The sequence below is a fragment of the Oryzias latipes genome, chromosome 16, assembly GCF_053564925.1.
Source record: "Oryzias latipes strain Hd-rR chromosome 16, Olatipes_Hd-rR_3.1".
Classification (NCBI taxonomy): domain Eukaryota; kingdom Metazoa; phylum Chordata; class Actinopteri; order Beloniformes; family Adrianichthyidae; genus Oryzias; species Oryzias latipes.
The window spans coordinates 28492137-28513651 of NC_136252.1; the positions used below are offsets into that span (position 1 = coordinate 28492137).

The window sequence follows — 21515 nt, forward strand, 5'->3', positions numbered from 1 at the left end:
ACTGCAATATAACGAAGGAACACTGTAATATGTTGATCTATTTATTTGTCCCTATCATTTAATAAATAGCTAAACAAATAAATGGCAATGACTTTCTTCCAGTTATCTGCAAAGCCAGCAGTTTTCTCACACTAGACTGAGTCCTTTTTAATGGGTCTGGAAACGTTCGCGGTTTGTTAAGTTAATAAGCTCATTAGGATCTCCAATGATGGATTTCAGAATATTCACAATATTCTCATTTTCAAGACTCAAAGTTTTTAATGCTTCAATCAATCAATATGTAGGCCTAATAATTTATTGTCACTTTAAATCTTTTTTGGATGTTCCTGTAATTGTTTTAATCCACAGCAGCGTTTCTGCGCTGTTGTTGGTCAGATTGGCAGAAACCTTTGTTCATTTCAGGGGAGACGGTGCCAGAGCTCGCTGTGAATGTAGAATGCGCTGCTGTGTCTCTACTTCCAAACATGTCACCAATTAAACTCTTCTGGGATTCTTTTGAGTTAAAAACATGTCAGTAGAAGCCAAAGCTGTTGAAGCTGAAGTCATTTTTCATGCGAGAACGAGAACACACTCCGCTTTCATATATTTGACACTTTTTGATATAAACTCTTGCAGTAATGATGGGAAGCAAAGATTGTAAATAGGTTTTACAGGGAGTCTCATGGGCCCCTCGTCAAAGCATGACTTGTGATCAAAATAAAAAAAAAAAAAACAGAAAAACTGCTACGAGATTTTTCCAATTAAACAGTTTTTTGTTTTGTTTTTGTTCTATGAATTTAAGTCACTGCTTAAAAAGAAATAATAAAAGGCTGAAGGTTTTCATCTCTACTTCAGTTTGTTCAGAGTTTCATGAAAATCTGGGAACATTTATCATATCTTTGTCCTTTATGCTGTCTTTTAACGTTACTGTTCTAGTTTAACAACGACCTTTCCTTTATTTTGGTTGACTGAAACAATTTGACGCTGGGTTTTGTAGGAAATGCAGACCAGGTCATTCGAGGATTTGTGGTCATTATTTTTCACTTCCTCTCTTTGTGTCTCGTTTTTCAGCCTGACCATGCTCACAGGGGAGAGATCATGACTTCGCTGAACGCCTCAGACGATATGTCCTCCCTGTCTTTCCCCATCTCCTCTCTTGAGAAAAATCTTTCCTCTTCTGTCACCTATGACCCCTCGTCTTCCCCTGTGTCCTTCCCCACCTTATCTTCCACCCTGCTGCCCTCCTCCAATTGCACCAGCTCGGCGTCGCCCTCCTCTCCCCCGTACAATTTCTACGCCGTGCTCCTGGTTCTCCTGATCTTCTGCGTGGTGTTCGGTAACGTGCTGGTCTGCATAGCCGTGTCACGGGAGCGTGCCCTGCAGACCACCACCAACTATCTCATCGTCTCCCTCGCTGTGTCCGACCTGCTGCTGGCCACCCTGGTCATGCCCTGGGGAGTCTACCTGGAGGTGTGTTGGCGGACATTTTGGGGTTTTTCTCAGCAAAGCACTGCTGCATTAGGGGATGAAAAACAGTTTAATTATTGTTATTTTACTGCCATCAATAATAATATAAAACAAGTTTAAAGTGTGTATTTTAGACAAAAGCAATCAATAATTTAATCCAGAATTGGAACAGAGACGTGTAATGTTGTTTAATAATGTTAAAACACACACATCAGGCAGGCAATACCAGGATATGAAACCGTTTCACACATTGGACATTTTAGAATTTAATTTGTTTGTATTTTCTTTGCATTTTTGCTGAACCACTTCCATTTTTAAAAGTGTTTAATCCTCTAAAGATAAAAAAAAGTAGCATGGTTACAAGTTTTGGGCAATGTGAATTTTATTACTTTTGATTGTGCTTTATGAAATCAAATATCTATTCTTTTAAAGTTTCAGTCAAGTGATGAGTAACTGCAGCTGGAATTTCAGTTGGTAAAAAAAATGAATTACTAAGTTTAAATGATACCCATGTACAAAGGAGACTTTTTTTATTTTATTTTGAACATTCATGAATTAAAACAAGCATCATGGCCAAACTTTTACAAAAAGTTCAATTAAAGAGGAAAATTGTTTTTGTTGAGCAGGAGTAACCTTCATATTATCTTCATATGACCTTCATATGACCCATCCCCCAGGGGATGGGTCATATGCGGAGAAGAATTTCCCCATTGAGGGATAAATGAAGTATCCGAAAATATTACATGTGTTGTTTAAACGTGATAAATGAGTTTTTTTTTTTACCTTCTGAAGGTGGTGGGAGAATGGCACTTCAGTCTCATCCACTGTGACATCCTGCTGACCTTGGACGTCATGATGTGCACCGCCAGCATCCTCAACCTGTGCGCCATCAGCATCGACAGGTAGATTCATCCTCCACTTTTAAATCGGAAGACATTCCAACTCAGGTGCCCATTTCTGTTTTCTTAAAGCTTCCAAAAACTGATTAAGTTATTTGAAAATATAAAGTTTCACTGGTTTAAAATAGCAGAGAAAACAGGATCATTGCAATGGGCTTAATTATTTTCTCCTCCTGCCCATAGTCTTCACTGGTGAGGATCTAGTTTGTTTGTTTTTTAATGGAAAGCAGTAATTTTCTAAGATGAAAACAATAATCTATGTGTAAATTAGTGGAGAAAAAGGCAAAGAAGTATTATGCAGGTTTTAGTGATTTTAAAATCTAACATAAATGTATTCTGCTTTTTTTTTGTATTTTTGTTTAATCTAAAGGAAATAGATACATTTTCTCAGCTGCTGAGGGTGTGCTAAGTCATACAGCAATCAGGCTTTTTATCTAGGAATGAATAAAAGGGTCCATGAAGATGCATCTCTGGGATTTCCCAGAAATAATTGAACAATGGAAATGAAAAATAAAGTTTGAAGATGTTTCCACTTGAGCGCAAGATCAGAACCCTGCACTCTGCTTAAAGTTCGGGGGAAATCTGTGTTATTGTGCCCTCTTTTTATGCAGCTATTTGTCATGGACACCCTTTTTTTAGGATTGGTCATCAACCTCAGTGTCTCCTCACCGCTCCGGTGGGAGGTGAGGAGACACCCAGCAGGCAGGTCATCTGCAGCTGTGTGCTAATTCCTCTGACAGAGAGACACATTCAGGCCACATTAGTTTGGAATTGTGTAAAGCAGTGCACTAAGAACAGAATCTTTATTAATTTTTCATAGCAAACCAGAGAAAATTAGGACAATTGTAAATCGGAACAGAAAGAGACCAATACATCCTAAAAAGATTACCAGTACATGGAATGGCTTAACCCAGATTCTTCTAAGTAAAAGTCTATTCAGTCTAATAAGGTTGCAAAACCCCAAAAAAGAGTTTTTTATTTTATTCGACAGCTAATATCAAAACATTCAAGCACACGACATGACTTACAGTGTCAGTGTCCACAAAGCTTTTTATAGAGGTAACTAAATATCTCACATTCAGTTGTGCCTCATTGTAATAATTAGCCATGATTATTAAGAGTTATTTTCATACCTCTGCTCATGTTGCTCACAATTATAATTTTGGCCTGTAGATAGAATATTGTGCTCCCATCCACCGCACATTAAATATGTATGCACATTTCACCAAGAGATGCACAGATTCTTCTGTAAATGTGTCATCTGGAAAGAGAAAAAAATTCTAGCAGACATCCACAAAGCAGCAACAGGTAATTCAGTTGGAGTATTAAAGAGCCACTCTGATGAAAATGGTGTTTTTTCAACATGTTTTTGTGGCATTTTCTGATGATGGAGGACATATTTTAAGACAATCAAGCTTAAAATGTATCAAGAGCTGACAAAAAAAAATGCAGTTGGACATAGAGCTTGTTTGTGATGTATGTAGCTGAGCGGGCCACAAAGTCCAAGCTCTCAGCAATGAAAAGGGGAACGGGGGGCGGGCTTTCCTCGCACCAGCGGTCTCGCTCACAACTCGGAGGCGAATTTCTAACGAACTCCTGCTGCTCTGCACAAAATATGTCCTAAGAAATTGACACAGACTAAAATAGCATCAAAATGATTTTTTTTAAAAGACCACTGGGAACGGTTCGAAAATATATCAGAAGATAATTGAAGTGGAACTTCACGTTTACTTATATTTATTTTTTGATATTTGATATTCAGAGTTAAGTTCAAGAGATCTGCCCTCAACTATCAGGAAAATGATTGAGTGTAAAGACCCTTCACTTTGGCTAAAATACCTGTTTACCTGCAAGAAAGTGGGATTGTTTTAAGAAGGACAATAATAAAGCACTTTCCAAAACAGACTGAGTCATCCACCTGAGTCAACTTTGTTTTTTGTTTTTTTTAAAGAAAACAACTATTATGTGCTTCCATGTGCTGTAATTTCAATCAGGGGAAAACAAAAGTAGCATGCTTTGTTTGATATAATCAATGTTTTTCACTTACTTCAGATAAAGTTCAGCCTTATGAGTTTTTTTTTTTTTTTGTAATTCAAATCAGCTGCTGCCAACATCATCAGCTCAGTTGTTGCCAAGATATATATAAATACTAAATGCTAGCACACACAACAATTGTTCTGAGTTCCGCTTTACAATCAAAGTTCAGTATTTCTTTCGACTGATTTTATTTTTCTTTTGTGGAAACCTTGGAGAGGCAAACTGCTCGTGTTTGGGAGCTGCTTCAGGAAAACCGGATCAATTCTTTTGTTTTAAGGCAGAGAGATGTTGGAACGTGGGGCTGAGCATGTTTTTCAGGGTTTTTCATTCACCCCTCTTGTTCTGAGACTCTTCTAAAGTTCTTTCAAAGGATTTTGGGTGAAGTAATGTTTCAAATGTCATGTTAGATAGATGTGGATATTGAGACCCCCTGTGTGTGTGTTATGTGTAGTTTCTATTTGTACTCTTTTGTTTGGTTTCTACTCTGTCTCTCGTTTATGATCTCTTGAAACTTTTTGAAATGATGTTCCATCTCTGGGGACGTAACCTCCCACTTTAGTTCTAATGTGCAAATAATGAATAAAATAAATGTTGCAAAGCAAAAAAAAGGGGAAATGTTGTGAATTAACATGGTAAATGGCGTATACTTGTATAGCGCTTTTCGACCTTCCTCAAAGGCCCAAAGCACTTGCAGTCACACACACACATTCACACACTGGTGGCGGCTCCGCTGCCAAACACTGGCGCCAACCTCCCACCAGAGGCAAGGTGGAGTTCAGTGTCTTGCCCAAGGACACTTCAACACATGGGCGGGAAAGGCGGGAATTGAACCAAATTCAATCCAATCTTACGATTGGAGGTTGAATTACCTGTCCACCGCCCTACATCTGCACGACGGTCAAATTAAATGTGATTGATTATATATGATTAAATATTTGTTACTAGGAGAACCCTGACTTGGTCTATTCACTAGACTTTTGCCAGCAAAATACATGTTTTTTTAATTCCAGGCATGGTTGCCACCTGGATTCGGGTCCGTCCCCTCTCGGGTTTTATTGCACCTTGGACATGTGGTGAGAGGGTTCTCTGACATCACTGCCAGCATGCGGAAGATGTCTTACCCGCCAATTTTAACTGCACCCTTTAGTACACACACCCTTTACCCCACAACACCATACACTTCAACATACACTTGAACACTCACAAACACACAAGAAAGGTGGGATCTCTGATCTTCCCTGTCCCTTGTGGGGGAAGGGTAGCCGCTGCCTTGCTCTCTCCTGGACCCTCCGCGGGCTAGGTGGGTGGCCGCCTGGAGCATGGGGCGGGTCTCCCATGGGGGGCCCTGGCTCCTCCCCGGGATTTAAGTGGTGGTGGGTTGCTCGTCTGTGGCTGGGGGTGTTCTCCGGGCGGGCGGATTTCCTCTATTTGCTATACTGGGTGTCGGGTATGGGGATGACCGGGCACTCTCCTATTTTTTTTTTTACATTCCATCATCCACCCCAGCAGAACATCATTCAGGCACAGGTGAATAAAATGCTTTACGTGTGTTGGTTTGTATGCATATGTATGTGCGTGTGAAATGTGGCAGTATTGTGTACATGTTGACATGTTTGAAGAATTTTGGAGCCAGCAGGAATGCTGGTGTCAAAGGGTTATTTTCTTGTACCTTCTTGTACCATTTTGGTTTTTGTATTTTTGTTTTTTGTCATTGATCCTGGTTGTGCAGCTTAAAACTCCAAGGGCCTTTAAATGTCTCGTGACAAATCTGCTAATGAGTCGCAGGTGTGTGATCAGGGTCGGTCGGTGTTTTGACCCTTCAAAAAGGATGAACAGCAGGACTTGAAACAGAAGAAAGGCACACCACAGGAGTTAAATGAGCGGTGCTTGGAGCGTAGAGGCTGGGCTCAGCCACATGACTGAGACAGCAAAGTTGGACCCATTGAACCATGGAACCTCAAGGTTTTTTTTTAATTGATTTATTAGATTGGGTGGAGCGTTTAAACTGCTGGAGGGTGGACACTTCCTATGGACGATAAACCTTTTGAACACTTGTATCTGGTTGTTCGTCTCCTTAAACAGAATTTGATCTGGCCCCCTTGCTGGGGGGGGGGGGGGGACAGCTGTTTGACCACCGGGGGACAGTCTATCAGCTGTCCAACTTACCCCCTTCCTCATATAACCTCGTAATAGGGTGAGGGGGTGGGGGGCTTAGCATGCGATGAGCCTTGGGGGGGGGGGTTTACTAGGCAGTGGCCCCCCTCCTATGGTTGCCGTATGGAGTGGGCCCCCCCTCTTTCGGTTTTATTTGCACCTTAGACATGTAGGGCCCTTGGTAGGGGGGGTGCTTGGACATCACTGCCAGCAAGCAGCGGATGTCCTCCTAGCACCCTACCCGCCAATTTTAACCGCACCTTAGACATTTAGGGCCCCTTGGTGGGGAGGGTGAGGGGACGTCACTGTGAGCAATCAGGAGATGTCCCCTTAGTGCCCTACCCGCCAATTTTAACTGCACCCCCCTTAGTACACACACCCCTCCCCCCTCAATATATACATCCCAACATAAACACACACACATGCACACACACACCCTCTCAAACACACATACACGCACACACATTTTGCAAGGAAGGTGGGACCTGGGTCCATCTGTCCCCTACCTCTTCCCTGGTGGGGGGTACGGGCCCCTTTGCAACGGCGGCCGTGTCCCCGGGGTGCCGGCTTCCTGGGCCCGGCGGTGCTCTCTCCGCGCGGTGGGGGGGTTCACATTACATCTGAGCCGGGGGTGTCTGGTCCCTGGGGGGTGGGTTCTGGTCCTTGCTCCTGAGTGCTGGGCCCCGCCAAATTTCCAACTGTGGCCGAGCCTGGTCGGGCCATATTTACAACCCCCCTTGTGGGCCCTCTTTTTTTCCCCGGGGTTCCCCCCTCCTGGGCGGGGGCGGCGGGCCCCTGCCTCGCTCCTCCCTGGACCAACCGTGGGCCGGGCGGATGGCTGCCTGGAGTGCGGAGCGGGTCTCCCTTGGGGGGTCCTGGCTCGTACCTGGGGTTGGGGCGGGGGGATGCCCGGAACTCCTGGGTGGTTGTGGGGTGCTCGTTTGGGGCTGTGGGCGTCCTTCTCCGGTGGGGCCCTGCGTTGGGTTCTCCCGGCGTGGCGGGGGCCGCTCTCCTGGCTGGGCTGGGGCGGCGCTCTCTTTCCCTCCGTGCCTCCCTGGCCTCTGGCTCTGGGGGCCTTGCGGCGGCCCTGCTGGCCCTGGCCTGGGTGGCGGGCTTGGTCGCCCGGGCGGCGGTTGTTCCCTGCCGGTTCCCGTGTGGCGTTGGGGGGATTCCGGCTGCCGCTGCTGCTGCGGTGGGGGTCTTGGGGTGGGGATGGCTGGGCACTCTCCCTCCTTCTTTTCACGTTCCACCATCCATTTTAGAAGAACATAAACACTCACCTGAGCACAGGTGTTAGCTCACCTTTGCACTAACAGTTTGCATGATTGAATGACTGAAATATTTCACACTAGTTGGTTTTAAGGCATAAGTATGCGTGTGAACACTATCTGTTTTGTGTACATGTCGACAGGTGGACATTTTTGCAGCTAGCAGGTGTGTTTATAACATTTGAGTGTGTGTGTGTGGACAGGCTCCGCCCTTTTTTTTTTTTTTTTTACTACATTTGAACCTTACCATAATGATTAACAACCAGTAAACTTGTTGCTTTATGCTGCTTCATGGTCTTATCCCCCTTCCCCTCCTATTATCACCCTCCTACCCCCCCTCTCTCTAACGTCCCTCTCTCTTCTTCCCCTCTTTCCTTTTCCGTCCGGTCCAACACCAAAGATTTTCAGACATGATTGAAATTAATAAAGTTTGGCCTCAATTACAAAGGGGTTTATTCAGACATACCTTTGGTTTGTCTGAAGATTAATAACCCCTCTTGTTACTGTAAAATATGTCCAACACAAGAGGCCCTCAGCTCTCATCTGTCTGCCCAGCTGTTGGACAGGACAAGTTGAAAAAAAAAAAAAAAACAGAATTTGATCTACCAGAATCTACCTGATCACATTGGTAACATTTGAATGTGTGTGTGAACAGGCCCTGCCCATTTTAGACTAACATTTACACCTGACCACAATGATTTTAAGCCTTCAGCAAATTGTTGCTGGTTGCTTTATAATTCTACCTCCCCTTCCATAATCATCCTTCTTTTTCCTTTTTCCCCCCCCTTTCTTTTCCCCTTCCCCCCTTCTCTAACATCCCTCTCTTCATCCTTCCTCTTCTTTTCCGTCCGGTCCAATGAGAAACAATTTACAAAGATAATCAATATAAAAATAAATAAATTTTAGCCTAAATTACAAAAGGGGTTTATACAAATATACATCTTGGGAATCAGAAGATTCCTAACGCACCTGTTGTAACAGTAACATGTGTCCAACACAAGAGGCCTTCAGCTCTTATCTGATTACTCAGCTGGTGGACAGGTTAAAAGTTAAAGTAAAAAAAATAATAAACAAAATTCCAGACATAAAATGAAGTCTCTGGAAATTCGTATTTCGTGTGTTAACTCTTAAGAGCTCTCTTATATCTCGGTCTGTGACCCTGCAGCAGCTTTTGGGATTATTAGCATCTGCACTTCAGTTTACCTTTACCTGCATTCATACCAAAATGACTACAGCTGGTTTCAATATCTATGGGATATGTGTGGGATCAATAAAGTATTTCTGATTCTGATTCTGGTTCTTGTATCCTTCTGGCTTTAAAACCAGAAAATGACAAGTTTTGTCAGTTTGAGTGGAACCTAAAAATTCATCCGTCAAGTTTACTTTAAAATATACGAGAGCATGACATGAGTTTCTGAGGATGACACCATTTGGTGGTGAAATGTGAGCAGCATGAGTTTTGGAGAAAAAAAAGACAGCTACATGACTCCTGTGGTTTCTGACATACCTGTGTGCATGCATCGTTACAGATACACAGCAGTGGCTATGCCGTTGCTCTACAACACCAGATACAGCTCCAGGAGGAGGGTGGCCGTCATGATCGCCGTCGTCTGGTTCCTCTCTTTTGCCATCTCCTGCCCTTTGCTGTTCGGTCTGAACAACACTGGTAAAAATCCTCCTTTTACTTTTTAATTCTTTTTTTTCTATTAAAGTTGACATCTAACGTCAGAATCTGAAATAATCCCCAGTTTCTGACAAACCAGGGATCCCATTGGCTGCTCCATTTCAGGAACTATGGGAATTATTTTCATAACCCAGGAATAGAAATGAAACCAACAGATGATTGTTTTACTACAAACATAAAGATTTCACTTCTTGGATGTGGGTTCAGATTTAGCTCTTCTGTCATGTTCATCAAAGTTTCATGTTGTTGTGGAGATCCTTCACTTCCAGAGGTGATGTCACTGCTCAGTTTGACCCCTTTGACACACGACACTGTGGTTAAAACAAAGTAGTAAAAATGACTGTCAAGATGCTTAAAGCAATCCTTCCTCAAAAAGACTTTACCATGAGATGCTACAATTGATTTAGGGCTTGGGTCTGCAACCGTCACCACTTAAAGAGATATTTTGGTCGATTTTCTTACTGACTGTAACCCAGTAGGAGCCACAAAGTCTTAATTCAGAATTTTTTGAGGACAAAACAAAAAATCTCTATTTTCTCCCTTAACTTAAAACTGCATTTTCCTTTTCCTCCTGAGGCAAACAGTGTGGTTTATAGACATGCAGAGCAATATTCTACGCACTGTTCTGTCAGACTCTACGAGTCTGCAAAAGCTATTTAGTTTTTGTATAAAGGCTAATACTTTCAACTCACTCAAGGGCCTTGATTCATCGGCTTACAACAGAAATGCGGCTGTTATGAAGCTTTTTGGTCCAAAATAATGTATTTTTAATGTGATTTAATGTAAATGGAAAACAATAAAAAGAAAACTATAAAAATTTCCATTTTCTTACTATTAATGCAAATATGATATAAAAAACATGATTGGAGTGTGTGACTTTAAGTGTGCACATCCAGAACAAAACAGGGATGTTTGCTGTTTTCTCGGGGTACCTTGGGGGTTGACAGTTTAAAATGATAATAAGCTGGGAATTAAAGGCCAGCAATAAAAAAAAGATTCATGGGAGAAATCACTCATAAAATGAAGTCTTGGACATTTTAAAAGCAGAAATATGTCAACAAGTACATGACTTTAAATGACATAATCTGACACAATAACAAAAACCACAACATGTGTGATGTGAGGAAGACATCAAACACAACATACATGCAGCTCTGCAACCAGTCAGCCATACGATAACAGACTTTTGTGTAAACCAGAGTGAATGTACGCTTGTTTGTACAGTTTGTGAAATGTCAGACAGATTTAGCGGTGTGTGTGTGTTTGAACATACACATTAACTCAGTAAATCCCTGAAAACCACAGAGCCTCCCCCACATAACAAATCCCCATTAATCTCCCCACATGGCTTTCTTAGCAATCCTACAAAAAGATCCTCCTCTTTTAGGTCCTATATAATAACTGTCTGCTTTCTTTATGATTCAATCATTATTCTGCATTTACAAATCAAATAGAAATGTATCAGATATTTAAGTAAGTTTGGGTCCCACTTTACTTTTCTTCTGAAAATGTATTTTGGTGTTTCAAATTAATTGCAGGAGAGCATCTTTTATCTTATTAATTACCCCACCTCTTCAGTATTATAATAAAAAACATGTCTTAAATTGATCTCTTATTTGGGATCTAAAATAAAAAAGAAGTTCCATGCCAGTTTCATGCTGAACTCTTAAGTGGTTCTTACTTCAGTAATTTGCTCTCATCAAAGGAAGGAGATTACAGACTTTGAAATAATTGGACACATAAGCCTTAATTAGATTGTGGCCTCACGAAGGAGAAGTGCCGTCAGTAGAAAGTAGGAATACGTTTACAGGCAGGCTGAATTTAGACTAAAACATACCAGTAAATGTTTTCCTTTTCCGTGTCATAACAAATTAATAGATACGTGTAATGTTGTTGTTTTTTTTTTATCTAGAGCCTAATTTATTGCATTACATTTCATCCTTGAACCAAATTAGACAGTTAACTGACCCAAGTCACCATTGGTCACTCAACATGAATACATTTCGCAAGCAGTGTTGCTCTCTTTCCCAACTAATTCTTGGAGTTACTGCGGCTTACAAGTTTAAATCAGGGAAGACTATCTCTTCACAAAAAAAACAGTGCTTCTGTTTTAAGCAGGACATAACTTTCAAAGAAAACAGTGGAGAAACAAGAACGCGCCATTATGCATGGAAATGAAGCTGCTCTGATAATTCAATGGGTTCATGAAGGATCACTAAAATCCTCCAGTCGTCATACAACAGCAAATCTATCTTCTTTCTGCTACTTCATCACAAAGTTAACTCACATCAGCTGGAACACGGACAGTTTTTCCCAATTTTCTGAAGTGAAGTGGGTTTTTCAGTCATGCAAACTTGGGATTTCCGGAATCAGGTTGTAGACTCGATCAAAATTGGATTTTGTCTCCCGATCAGGCTCGGTTATCCAGTTTTTTTTATAGTTGTTTTGATCAGCGATGTATATTTCAAGATTGTTGTTTTAAATAAATGTAGTAGAAGTCATGTTGCTGCTGCAAAGCACAGATTGAGCAGGAGGTAAACAGAAACAGTTTGGTAAAGTTAGCAACCTGTTCACAGATTCTGACTTCGGGGCTCAAAAACTCCTTTAATAAACACTTAAACTCATGGCATATAAAAACATTTGAACAAAAAGAAGATGGGTTTTTTGTTTCTTTTTAATGAGAACAGTTCTCTCCTGCTGCCAACAGTGATATAGCTGCAGAGTGTAAGCTCTGGGAAAAAGTTCATTTAAATAATAATAATGAAATAAATCCGTTATCTCTCAAAAACAACCGCAACTAATAAATTGTAATTAAAGTCCTTGTTTTTCATTTTTAATAGAGATGTGGTGACATCTGATCAAAAATGTTCTAAACATCCTACAGTCACCAAACTTTCTCCCATAAATAACTATTACCTTCCTGGCATACTGCAACAAAGATTTTTTCAGAGAAAATCACTTCTATTTTTGAGAATTTTTTAGGTAAACATGGATAATAATGAATCAAAAAAGACTTGTAGTTCCAAAGGAACTACATTTTTAAACTTTCTCACATGACCAATAATCACCAGTTTGTACTCGTTTATAGTTGAATATTTTTCTCTAGTTCATAGTTGCACTATTTTTACTTGATTGTTGATGCTACTTTTACAGAAGTACTCTGTTTAAGAGTTAAAAGAAAAAAGAAGGTGAATAAAATAAAAATAGGGACCAACTGGATCAGTTTATAACATTTTTTTTCCCAGATTTTAAAAATGTTTTTTCCGATCAGGGTTGAGTATCGGTATCAAAATCAAATGACTTGGGTGTGTTTTTTATGCAGATTTCACTGGGTTGACAACAACCAGTGGAGGGCAGCAGTGTGCACATCCTGCTGAGACTCTACCTTTTCCCACAATGAGGAACTGACAGAAATCAGGCCCTGTTTGTTATAATGTAACAGTTTTGCTTTAAAAGGGATAAAACAAGTCAAACATTAATCAGAAGTTAACTTTTAAATGTCTTGACTATATGTTTCAACTTTCATCATGAAAAGACTCAAATGTAATTCAAGCCACAAGAAGATTCAGAGCGTCAAAACTCCACGATAAATGTTTTCAGAGAATTGGTTTTTAGGATCAAAGACGTATTTTACGAAACAGCCTGTAAAACGACTCCAGTAACCATGAAGGCTGTGCAAAAAGTCCAAAAGTCAGGTGTGTCTTGAACTTTTTTTTTTTTTGCTAACTTAAGGCTTTGAAGAATTAATCTTTCAGACACCCACCTGAGAACAGGTGTCAGCTGACCTTTGCACAAATAGTATGTGTGACAGAATGAAATGCTTTACACGTGTTGGTTTGTATGCATATGTCCGTGTGAACTGTAGTTGTGTTGAGTACATGTTGACATGATTGTATGTGAAGATTTTTGGAGCCAACAGGTATGTTTGAAACACGTGAGTATGTGTGTGGACAGGCCCCGCCCCTTTTGACTAACATTTACACCAGACAGGACTGATGATAATCCTCCAGTATCTTGTTGCTTGATGATTGCAGCCCCCCACCAGTTCTTTAACCATCCTCCAGATTTCATTAACTCCTGTTTTGACCCTTTCTTCTGTGCCCTTGTGTCTCCAACAATCCCTCCCTTCTTTCCTCTTCTTCCTTTCCGTCCAGTCCAACAAAATAAAGGATACAAATGTAATCAATATAAATAAAGTTTAGCCTAAATTACAAAAGGGGTTTGTACAAATATACACCTTTTGACACAAGGTGTATATTTGTAAACACAAGGTTAGTTAGCAGTTGGACCGGTCAAGTAGAGGAAATTTTAATGAAAGAAAAATGACAATTTTTTTTTTTTTTTTATTTGTATGTTGTTTCCTGCATCAGCCAATCGTGAAGGCACCACGTGCAGCTTTGCAGACCCAGCCTTCGTGGTGTACTCATCTGTGGCGTCCTTCTACGTTCCTTTCATCGTAACATTGCTGGTCTACGCCCAGATCTGCGTGGTGCTGCGCAGGCGAGGCAGACGCACCGGCCCTCCTCGCAGACACGGCCTGTTCACCCAAACCGGCACTGACACCAGAGAAAGTCGACATCAGAAGGTAAAGTTTGAGGATGCGATGGAGCAGATCCCTCATAGATGTACACCATGAAAACCCTCCGACCCACAGGACGATGGATCCAACAAAAATGTTTCGTTTTTTATTTTTTATATATCAAATGTATTTTGTCTTTTTTTGTTGGAGGGTAATTTTAAAACACTTAAAGGAACACCTTGATTTTAGCTGATTTTTTTAAATCATAAATTAAATAACATCTCCTTTCAACTCATTCTACTGTAGGAAAACTGTTGGCTGAGAAAATAAATACAGTTAATTTTTACACAAGTAGATTTAATTTAACACACCGCATGGAAAAGGCGTGTTATAAAGCATCTATGGTTCTTTTTATTATCTTTATTCATTGCATTCATCTTTCAACCAGATCTGCCAAGTATACCTTTCAAAAGTGTTTCATAGGTAATCTTCATTTTAAAAGTGTCTCCAACTGATTTTTTTAAATTAAAACTGTATAAAATTGAAAAGTGATTTGGATTTTACGTTTTTTTTTTTTTTTTTTTACTTTTTTCTTGATCACTGGTGAAATATTTTTCTTTTTGTTTCAGAAAAAAAAAGTTACCTCTAAAAACTCAAATAGGCGAGATGCGAGCAAGATGATAGATGGCAGAGCTAATAACACAATGTACTGACACTATTTTTTGTGCTTTCTCTTTTATTTTTGTTTTGTGCTGCTCCAGAATAAATGTACACAACCAGAAGATGTGAAACTGTGCACCCTGATCCTGAGACCCACCACTGCAGCTCCTCAGCGCAAGAAAGTGGTAACTTCTAACGATCAAGCAGGCAGACTCTGTTCATCTCCACTTTTTAGGATCTCTTCTGTAAATTGCACAAGGATTTAATGATGCTCTTCCTGCATCTCATCATACTCTCCCCACCAACAGTCTTGCGTTATTTCTGTTTCATCTTTCCTCATAACAAGCAGCCACGCTTCTCTTTGTCCCCCAAATTATGCATCCCTTAACAGCCTCATTTCTCCCTCTCTGTGTCAGACTCTGGTGAAGGAGGCAGTTGTCCACCCTCTGGAAGTGGAACCAGGTCAGTTTCTGCCCCAGACCGAGCAAAGCCGAGCCCCTCTTCCCGCCCCCCAGACCGCGTCCCACTCGCCGCGGACTGGAATCTCGCTTTCCATCTCAGTTGCGCCTGTCCTTCCCCCGTCTGTGACGAGATCGGCCCTGACGCCTCGCCCTGCCACCCTTGAGGACGGCATGAGGGGGTGCGAAGGATGGAAGGGACGCAGCGGAAGCAGAGAGAAATGGGGCACCACCAAGGAGAGGGTGAGAGGGAGGCTGTCACAGCAGAAGGAGCGGAAAGCCACACAGATGCTCGCCATCGTGCTGGGTGAGCAGAAAAACAGACTAAGTAATGAGATGCTCACTTTTAGAGTGAGCCATGTTCCGTCTATTTTCATATGCACACTACAAATAAATCAATTTTCAAAATGATTTATTAAATACAAATAAATACTAGAATCATTTTGAAAAGTGTAAGTAAAACAATGATCACTAAAAAAAGAAAGATCCACTCTGTTGAAGGTTAAGTTCTTGGTGTTTTTTTAACATTTACAAGTAGCATTTTTCTCATGATGGATATGTAGAAAATACACTGAGTGGACCACAAGCACATACACTTACACTCTGCAACAGGGAGGGGAAGGGGGGTGGGGTTGCTCTGCGTCAACACTCCCGCCAACAACTAGAGGTGAATTTCTAATGAGTTACAGCCACTTTGCAGAATCTATGCCATAGAAAACGACACAGGTGTTTTGATTTTGGCTAAAAATGATATAATTATAAATAAAGGACAACACTGTGAAAATAGATCAAAAGATGATTGGAGTGTGTCAATTCTTATAAATGGAAAAATTTTCTCTTTTTTTTTTCTTTTTACATTTGCATTGAAATTTTCACATTCCACATCCAAATTTGTATGATGCATTGAAACTATGCCACACTCTTTGTCTCTTATTTCATAGCTTAGACATAATATTTAAGGTTAAAAGGATGGGTTTTAAAAAAAAAAAAACAGTACATCTGATGCTCACTGCAATTATCTTAAATGAAGTGAACGGAATGTTCTGTTATGTGCACTTTGACTGAAATGTTTTGCTCTTATCAATCTTTTTTTTGTGCTGTAATCCTCCAGTGTTAATGTACTGTACAGTCAGAGATGATTCCCCACTGATATTTATCGTTTTTGAAGCTTAGCAACAATCATTAAAGCTGATTCTTTACTGCACGCGTGTCCTGTAATCCACATTTCCCTTTTCTTTCTCAGGTGTGTTCATCATCTGCTGGCTGCCGTTCTTCCTCACTCATGTGCTCAAAGCGCACTGCAGGAGCTGCTGCATCTCGCCCTCGCTGTACAGCGCCGTCACCTGGCTGGGTTACCTCAACAGCGCCGTCAATCCTGTCATTTACACAACTTTCAACATTGAATTTCGCAAAGCCTTCATTAAGATCCTGCACTGCTAGACTGCTGACAGCCTTAGGAATTCATGCTTTCATGAAAGCCTGAGACTGGTAAGAAGTATTGGGATGAAAGTAAGAAACCTCTGATGCATTTTGATGCACTGAAACAAAGACCGAGGCAAAAAAAAGAAGATATCTGGACATTTGAGAAGTCAAGCTAATACTGACTTGGAGGCTTTAATAGACAAAACCGGGAGCTCAGACAATGACAGAACAAACAGAAAAAACAAGAGGATGACAGCAGACATAAAAGAAACCACAAGACAATTGCAAACAAAGAGTGTTATGGCATGTAGAAGACAGAAACAAGAAACACAAACAAGCTGGAAGCATCTTTAGAAGAAATGACATGCACTGTGTTGTGTATATAATCTGTGAAAGGAATGTGAGAAGTCGATATCTCACCACAGCATGCAAAGTCAAAGTGAGATTTGCTGAGACGTGACTGTTTTCCTACTCTACTAGAACAGTTGATTCTCGTCAGACTCGATTTTCTTGGAGCATTGACAAGCATCCTATGGGTTTTTTAGTGTTTACATGTACTTTTTTTGTTGGAGAGGAGAGAATGAGGCAGAAAAATGACACTAACTTTGATGTCGGGCTCTAATATTTGTGTCATGTTGACGCCCAGAACTTTTCAATATTTTCCCCACTTTTGACGCATCTCCGGAATCGCATCAAGCTGGAGTGACTGGTTTATATATTCAAGCGTACATAGAAGATAAAAAGTAAATCCTGGGGCTTTTATGCTGTTGATAAAACAATAAATATGCACAAAAGTTACTTTTATGTTTATGTTTTTAGCAGTAGACATAGAAAAAAAAGGGATTTTGTTTTCAGATTGTTAGCTTAATGTGAAATTTGTCTCATTAATATTAACTTTTCACCTATAACACTAGGTATGGATGATAAATAAATTAAGTTAAAAAAAGCAGTGTGTCTGCAAACAAGTGGGAATGCAGGTTTGTATGATTTTAAAGCACACATTACCCTTCTTGTCAGAAAATCATTAAGAATATAAAATTGCTTTTTTTTTTTGTTCACAAAGGAAATAAAAAGTATGTGTGAGTGGCCAACAGCCAGTTTACCGCGAACACACACAGTACTGTTGTAAAGCTTGTTTGCTTCGTTCAACAATCGTGCATCTTTTACTACTTCAGAAGCTTTTGTGTGGATGTTTTTCTCTTTTTTTACCAACATAAAAGAAAATTGTTAATGGAAAATGACTACCTGCTGGGGGAGGGACATTGAACAAAGCTAACTGTGCCGGAGTCACAGAAAAAATAATTGTGATTTGGACAATGTTGTTGAATTCTAATCAAGTTTCTGGATTAACTGAATAAAAAAGTACACTGATTTCCCTCTGGTAGCAAAGATCTGAGTCCCTGCCCTTGTAACCTGAACACGTCAGCTCGTCAAAGCTGCGTTGTGAGCGCCACCTTTGGTGATGACAGAGCACACTGGCTCTTTCTGAATCAGTGGGCGCTGGATATCTATCTGAGTTCAGAGTTTCGGCTTGATTTAGAAGACTCTACATCAACCTGAGAGGGGGAGGCGTAGGATGGGAGTGCTAGTGAAGGGTGAGGCTGAGGGTAGAATGTCAGAAGTGCCAGATGAGATCAGGTGATTCATTCCATTTATCAGAGGAAAGGAATCTGACCTTAATGCAATCAAAGGGAATTGGATTGAGATCACTCAGAGATTTAATATAAAGAGGAATTTATAATGTAAAAAATATTTTTTTCACTAAACTTTTTGTTGAATACATACAAAAGACCAGTCCTCCATGCACTGTAAGCTAACTCCAGGTCTATCTGCGCCCCTTTTTTGTCATTCAAGAACACCCAAAATCATTTTTAAACCTCCCAAAATCTGCAAACGAGAGGCATGAGAATAAAAATGTCACAATTATCATCATAGGAAATAAATAGAAGCAGCCACAATGGATGTAATCCACCTTGTAATAAGCTTTTTTCATGGAAGAAGTCACTGACTTGATGCCCCACATCGTATCCGTTCATTTTTACTGTGAGCAAAATAAAACAAATTAAATGTTTGTTTGTTTTTTTCAAGGAGGCAGAAAGAAGGCATTTCCTCCCTGCTCAGTGAAACCAAATGAATTAGACACAGACAGGGATGTGCTTTAGATGACAAGCTCAGGTGTGAGATGCTGAACAGCTTGAGTTCAGTAAACAAGGGAACGTGGATGCAAATTAGCCCCGCGGTAGAAGCAGATGGAACGGAGGGATCCACACTTGAATATCAAGAGCTCGTGTCGTAGATCTTTAGAAAAATCCTGCATGAAAAGGTGTTTCACTCGAAATATCACAGAAAATAAAATAGACGAGTAAGTGTAACAACACTAGTTTTGATGCAAAAAACAATGAAACAAAATCCATTTTACTGCATTTTTTCAAGATCAAAATTATGCTTTAGAAAGCAGATTTAGAAAGTTCAATGCTTTTTACAGATGTCTGAGTCAGATACTAGTTAATAACATCTTAATCATATTTGGCATGACAATGCACTGGGTTTTGCAGCAAAGCTCCTATCCATTGTTAAAGTAGAACTTTTAAAACTTTTGGATGTTATAAAAAACAAAAAAAAACCTCTTCTGTCCATAAATAAAACCACACAATTTTGATTTATTCAAAAATATCGCTTCTCTCTCTAAATTACACGGAAGACACGATTGCACAAAGACACAAAGTCTTAGGAAAGTGGAGGATATTGCAAAGTAATTCTCAGAAAACAAATTTTAACCCGAAGAACAAGCCTATGAAAATATATAACCTATCAAACTATTTAACAAAGATCCACATTTGTTTAGACTTCATTTCTTTATGATTTAAAATAATTTTCTCACTTTTGTCAGCAGTTGTTTTGTATCTAACCTTTAGTTGCTGCTTACCTCCCTGACCATTTTGATCGTATCTCTTTCCTTGTGTTTCCTTGCATATATTACATTAATTATAAAAAAAAATCTATCTCTGGACTTTAAACTATATTTATGATCTGTCCTCCTGTGTGTTTCTCTGTTATATATAGGCCACTTCTCTCCTTGCAGCCTTTCACCTTTTTCATTTTTATGTCCCAACTTTGTAAATTTAAATCTGCTGATGTAATCAATGATAAAACCCTTTCATTGTTTTTGATCCTAAAGACTATTACTTAAAAGGTCTGAGGTCAAGATCAAATGTGGTCATTTATATGGTAAAACTAACAAAGGAGCTGTAAAAACAGAACAGTGTGCAAAACAGCCAAATTCTATATAAAAATGAATCCATCCAACTATCCACCTTCTCCTGCTTGTCTGGAGCCAGGGTTTCAGGGGGAGTAGTCTTAGTAAAGACATCCCTCTCCACTAACCCCCCACCACCCCCACCCCTCTCCCGGACCATCCGTCAGTATTCTCCTGGGTCATCCCTCAACCAGTAGGACATGCCCTGAAAACTCCCCAGAAGGCACCCAATAGAGATGTCTGAGCCACCTCAACTGGCCTCTCTCTATGTGGAGGAGGAGAAGCTCCTCCCAGGTGACCAAACTCCTCATCCCATGTCTAAGGGAGCACCCAGTCACCCTTATTATAGCCTCTTGAATTTGGGAACTTATTCTATCATGACTGGGAGTCAATGAAAAATGCATTTATGAGAGGTTCAAAGCTCGCGACCACATCTGATGGTAGGAACATAGACTGACCACCAAATCAGGAGCTTTGCCTTTCGATTCAACTACTTCTTGACCTCCAAAGCAGACTCTCTGTCAGATGTGGGAGTTAAGTTGAAGACTCTACTGACAGTGGGCTCAGCCAGTCATTCCCAACAGATTCTAAAAAAACAGTTGGGAATTACCCATTCTGTGACCAGCCTCCTTCTCTGACTGCAAATTAGGTAGTGATCAGTTGGAAGCTTCTCCCTTCTTTTTACTTGAGTGTCTAAGACACATGGCTGAAGGTCAGATGACACCATAAAGATGATCATTGACCTAATTAGGGTGCACACACATGCACTTGTGCTCAAACATGGTGTTCGTTATGGATGAACTGACTGACATTGAAGTCCAACAACAAAACACAGCTCACATCAAGGAAGTAGTTCGTCCTGATCAATCCCCTTCCAGGTGTCATGTGGGAGACAAAAGACTTTCATTGGAATCAGTTCTCCTAACCCCTTATAGAGATTCCAGGAAGGCAGAGTATTCTGTTAGACCCGTAAGCCGAGACCAGTCCCCGACCCGGGGGTACAGACATGGAGTCCTTTTGCGAACCTTGACTCATGTTGACCGAGCTTAGGGGTACGAGCAACACCATATAAGAGTCCAACCCCTCTCAAAGAGGTGAGTTTCAGAGCCTAAACTGCTTGTAGACACTTCTCCTACTGTCTCTAGCAATTACTGCTTATCCTCACACAAAAACTCGGTCTCCTTCCCACTCAGCAATAAACTTTGAAAAGAAAAAACTAGACTGAAGGCGGAGTCATTACAGTGATGGATTGGACCAAGATTTCAGTCTGACTTTATTATTTTTTATCTAAAAAGAATTCTTGATTGGTGGAAATACACGGCTATTCTTGACAGCTTATTGTTATTAGCTTCTATAGAATTTTTTTTTGTTAAATAAAGGTCAGAAAATTTGTAGTGTATCATAGCTTACCATATTTCATTCAGAGATGATTTAGATTCACTGATGATTTAAAGCAGATGATAGCCAGCTGGAAACAAATGGAGTCCTGTATCTCCTCTGATCATCTCCATGGAATATCGTGTGACCCAGAACAAACATTGTGAGTTTATTCAGTGCATGGAAAGAGCTGTTCTTTACTGTGTGTGCTTTCTGGTAATGAAAATTAATGCGGGGGGGGGGCTCTTTCTGTCCTTTTTGAAGCCTTCTTTTCTCAGAAGTTGATTGGTTTCAAAACTTTTTATCCTTTAGTTAGTTTTATCCTGTTTAAAGTG

General features: G+C 40.4%; 1 protein-coding gene across 2 annotated transcripts in view; it reads left to right on the forward strand.

Moving 5' to 3' along the window:
• Positions 1-17919, forward strand: part of drd2l (dopamine receptor D2 like) — a 32089-nt gene extending 14170 nt beyond the window's left edge. The window contains exons 2-8 of one of the 2 annotated variants that reach the window (XM_023963811.2): positions 1051-1449; positions 2239-2348; positions 9334-9470; positions 13859-14073; positions 14769-14852; positions 15084-15432; positions 16369-17919. In XM_023963811.2, the coding sequence (XP_023819579.1) occupies positions 1078-1449; positions 2239-2348; positions 9334-9470; positions 13859-14073; positions 14769-14852; positions 15084-15432; positions 16369-16565 (1464 nt within the window). In that variant the 5' untranslated portion in view covers positions 1051-1077 and the 3' untranslated portion in view covers positions 16566-17919. 2 annotated transcript variants of the gene reach the window in all.
• Positions 17920-21515: the final 3596 nt, after the last annotated feature.